The sequence below is a fragment of the Limulus polyphemus genome, unplaced genomic scaffold, assembly GCF_000517525.1.
Source record: "Limulus polyphemus unplaced genomic scaffold, Limulus_polyphemus-2.1.2 Scaffold6528, whole genome shotgun sequence".
Lineage (NCBI taxonomy): Eukaryota > Metazoa > Arthropoda > Merostomata > Xiphosura > Limulidae > Limulus > Limulus polyphemus.
In genome coordinates, this window is record NW_013672138.1 from 2,011 (window position 1) to 5,475 (window position 3,465).

At 38.1% G+C, this 3,465-nt stretch overlaps 1 protein-coding gene across 1 annotated transcript in view; it reads left to right on the forward strand.

The window, feature by feature from the left end:
- LOC111089528 overlaps window positions 1-3,465 on the forward strand; it is a 27,324-nt gene that overhangs the window by 1,778 nt on the left and 22,081 nt on the right. The window contains exon 3 of the mRNA XM_022402206.1: window positions 1,957-2,195. Coding sequence (XP_022257914.1) covers window positions 1,957-2,195 — 239 coding nt within the window. The remainder of the gene's footprint in view (window positions 1-1,956; window positions 2,196-3,465) is intronic.

Sequence of the window (3,465 nt, forward strand, 5' to 3'; positions counted from 1 at the left end):
ATCGTCTGATGGGTCTTGTGGTACATCTGCTGTGCTAGCTGCTGTCTCTTATGGTACAGCATCGTCTGATGGGTCTTGTGGTACATCTGCTGTGCTAGCTGCTGTCTCTTATGGTACAGCATCGTCTGATGGGTCTTGTGGTACATCTGCTGTGCTAGCTGCTGTCTCTTATGGTACAGCATCGTCTGATGGGTCTTGTGATACATCTGCTGTGCTAGCCGCTGTCTCTTATGGTACAGAATCGTCTGATGGGTCTTGTGGTACATCTGCTGTGCTAGCTGCTGTCTCTTATGGTACAGCATCGTCTGATGGGTCTTGTGATACATCTGCTGTGCTAGCCGCTGTCTCTTATGGTATAGCATCGTCTGATGGGTCTTGTGGTACATCTGCTGTGCTAGCCGCTGTCCCTTATGGTACAGAATCGTCTGATGGGTCTTGTGGTACATCTGCTGTGCTAGCCGCTGTCTCCTATGGTACAGAATCGTCTGATGGGTCTTGTGGTACATCTGCTGTGCTAGCCGCTGTCTCTTATGGTACAGCATCGTCTGATGGGTCTTGTGATACATCTGCTGTGCTAGCTGCTGTCTCTTATGGTAAAGCATCGTCTGATGGGTCTTGTGGTACATCTGCTGTGCTAGCTGCTGTCTCCTATGTTACAGCATCGTCTGATGGGTCTTGTGGTACATCTGCTGTGCTAGCTGCTGTCTCCTATGGTACAGCATCGTCTGATGGGTCTTGTGGTACATCTGCTGTCTCTTATGGTACAGCATCATCTGATGGGTCTTGTGGTACATCTGCTGTGGTTTGTCACACATTATCGACTATTGTCTTATTTGAGTCATGATAATGGATCTTGTGTGATGGATATTATATTGAAGCACTATTTGATGTCTCATGATATTGTATCATCTACTATCTCATGTGATACAGCAGCATCTGATGGATATTATGTTGAAGCACTATTTGATGTCTCATGATATTGTATCATCTACTATCTCACGTGATACAGCAGCACCTGATGGATATTATGTTGAAGCACTATTTGATGTCTCATGATATTGTATCATCTACTATCTCATGTGATACAGCAGCATCTGATGGATATTATGGTACAACATCGTCCTAATTGATAATCAGGTGGGCGTATTTTAATGTTATAATACAATGAAGGCTCACTCATAGGATTACGTTAGTGTATTTTAACGTTTCATCAGCCACGAAGAAATATCTTAAGATTAATGTTTGTTTGTTTTTGAATAAATATATCAGATACAAGTAAATATTTTCCGTTCCATGACTTGACCTCAAGTTGATCGAAATACACTGTTATTCGGAATTAAATGCAATTATTTTAGCTGTTCATGAGTCGCTCCTTTCTTTGTTGTTGTTGTTTTAACATTTGATTTGAATAACTGTTCGATTTAAGACGTTACTTGTGTGGGGGAGTCATTGTTACTTATAAAGTTTAAATGAACTTATATGTGTCTTTGTAGTGTAGCTTTATGGTACACACCGTGAAACTATAAAAAATGGTTCTCTGTTATCAAGGTTTTCTAATCTTCTTGAAGGAACAATTTCCTCCCACGTCCCTGAATCAGCTCTTCTGTGGGGGAGTCAGTGTTACTTATAAAGTTTAAATAAACTTATACGTGTATTCGTACTGTAGCTTTATGGTACACACCGTTAAACTATAAAAAATGGTTCTCTATTATCAAGGTTTTCTAATCTTCTTCGAGGGACAATTTCCTCCCTCGTCCCTCAGAATTGACGTCCCTGAATCAGCTCTTCTCGGGGTCATTTCCAACAAGAACACGATGAAATCCGCTACTGTGATTTCACTTTTAACGTGAACGTCAGTCGCTTAAACCAGCCAGAAACTATGATGTATATTTAGTGTTTTGTTTGTTTGTATAAAATGTTCGAATTACTCTTGCACGTTATTGTATTTTTCTTTAGGACATCTTACAAACAATGGGTAAAAAGCGCTTGATGGAGGCACGACGGGCAGCTACGACGGGCAAGAAGAGCGATGGTGAAGAAAGTGTTCGGAGCACTACACCTCGAGGTACTACACACGTAGATGAAGAAGGGCCTTGTTCGACCACCAGTAGCAACAAGACGGGTAGTACGCTACGTTTATTCAAACGGGATATGAAGAGCTTGAAGAAACTGCTGAGAAGTAAAAGTACACCTGGGTAAATTAGAAATAATTGTGTTTTCTACTTTTACATTCAAACCTGTCAAAATATCTATGTTGTAATAGAGCCAACAGAAGAAAGCCTACCTCTATGTTTTCGTAATCCTAAGTGCTTTTCAAAAATCATGAAACAGTCTCAATTAAAACGTAATAGTTTATATAAAGGGTGACTATAAAAAAAGCCCGATGTTTGAAATGATTATATCTTAAAACCTGCTTGACCTAGGGGAACACAATTCTAACAAACAATGTTCTAAGAGACATTGAGAACCATAAGTAAGTTTGGCTTCTTTATAGCCATCCTGTGTTTATAGTTTTAACTGTCTTTAGTTCTGTAAAGTCTATGACAACAACTTAAACCGAGAATGTGTTCATACAAACAACCATTGAAAACCAAATTATTCTGTCACGAATTGGGACCATTCTCCTGTTTCGTGACTATTTAGCATCATAAGATGTCTGATTAGCGTGTCTAGGAAACTAGATGTGCACTTTTAAAATAAATACAAGTGATCTAAATCTCACAACAACCACAAGTACTATTAACAGAAATACAGCTAAGACGATACTGTATAACAAAATCCTTCAAATAACTCTCTATGACAAGAACAGTAGATGAGGCTGTACCACAAGGTACATCAGATAATATTGTGTTACAACAACATTCATCAAATAACCTGAATCATAAGGTACATCAGATAATATTGTGTTACAACAACATTCATCAAATAATCTATACCATAAGGTACATCAGATAATATTGTGTTACAACAACATTCATCAAATGATCTGAATCATAAGGTACATCAGATAATATTGTGTTACAACAACATTCATCAAATAATCTATATCATAAGGTACATCAGATAATGTTGTGTTACAACCAAATTCATCAAATACTATGTATCATAAGATACATCAGATGATGTTGTACCACAAGAGACAACAGATGATACATTGCCAAAAGATCCGGTGTTTTACCTTTATCCCGGGGTGTTTTTAATAGTGTTACATCATTAACTGTGTTTTACTTGAGCCTCAGGATAATCCTTCATTGTATTATAACATTAAAATACGCCCACCTGATTATCAAGGTGTTTTACCTTTATCCCGGGGTGTTTCTTAATAGTGTTACAACATTAACATTACAACTGTGTTTTACCTTTGTTCCAGGGTGTTTTTAATAGTGTTATAACATTAACTGTGTTTTACCTTTATCCCGGGGTGTTTCTTAATAGTGTTACAACATTAACATTACAACTGTGTTT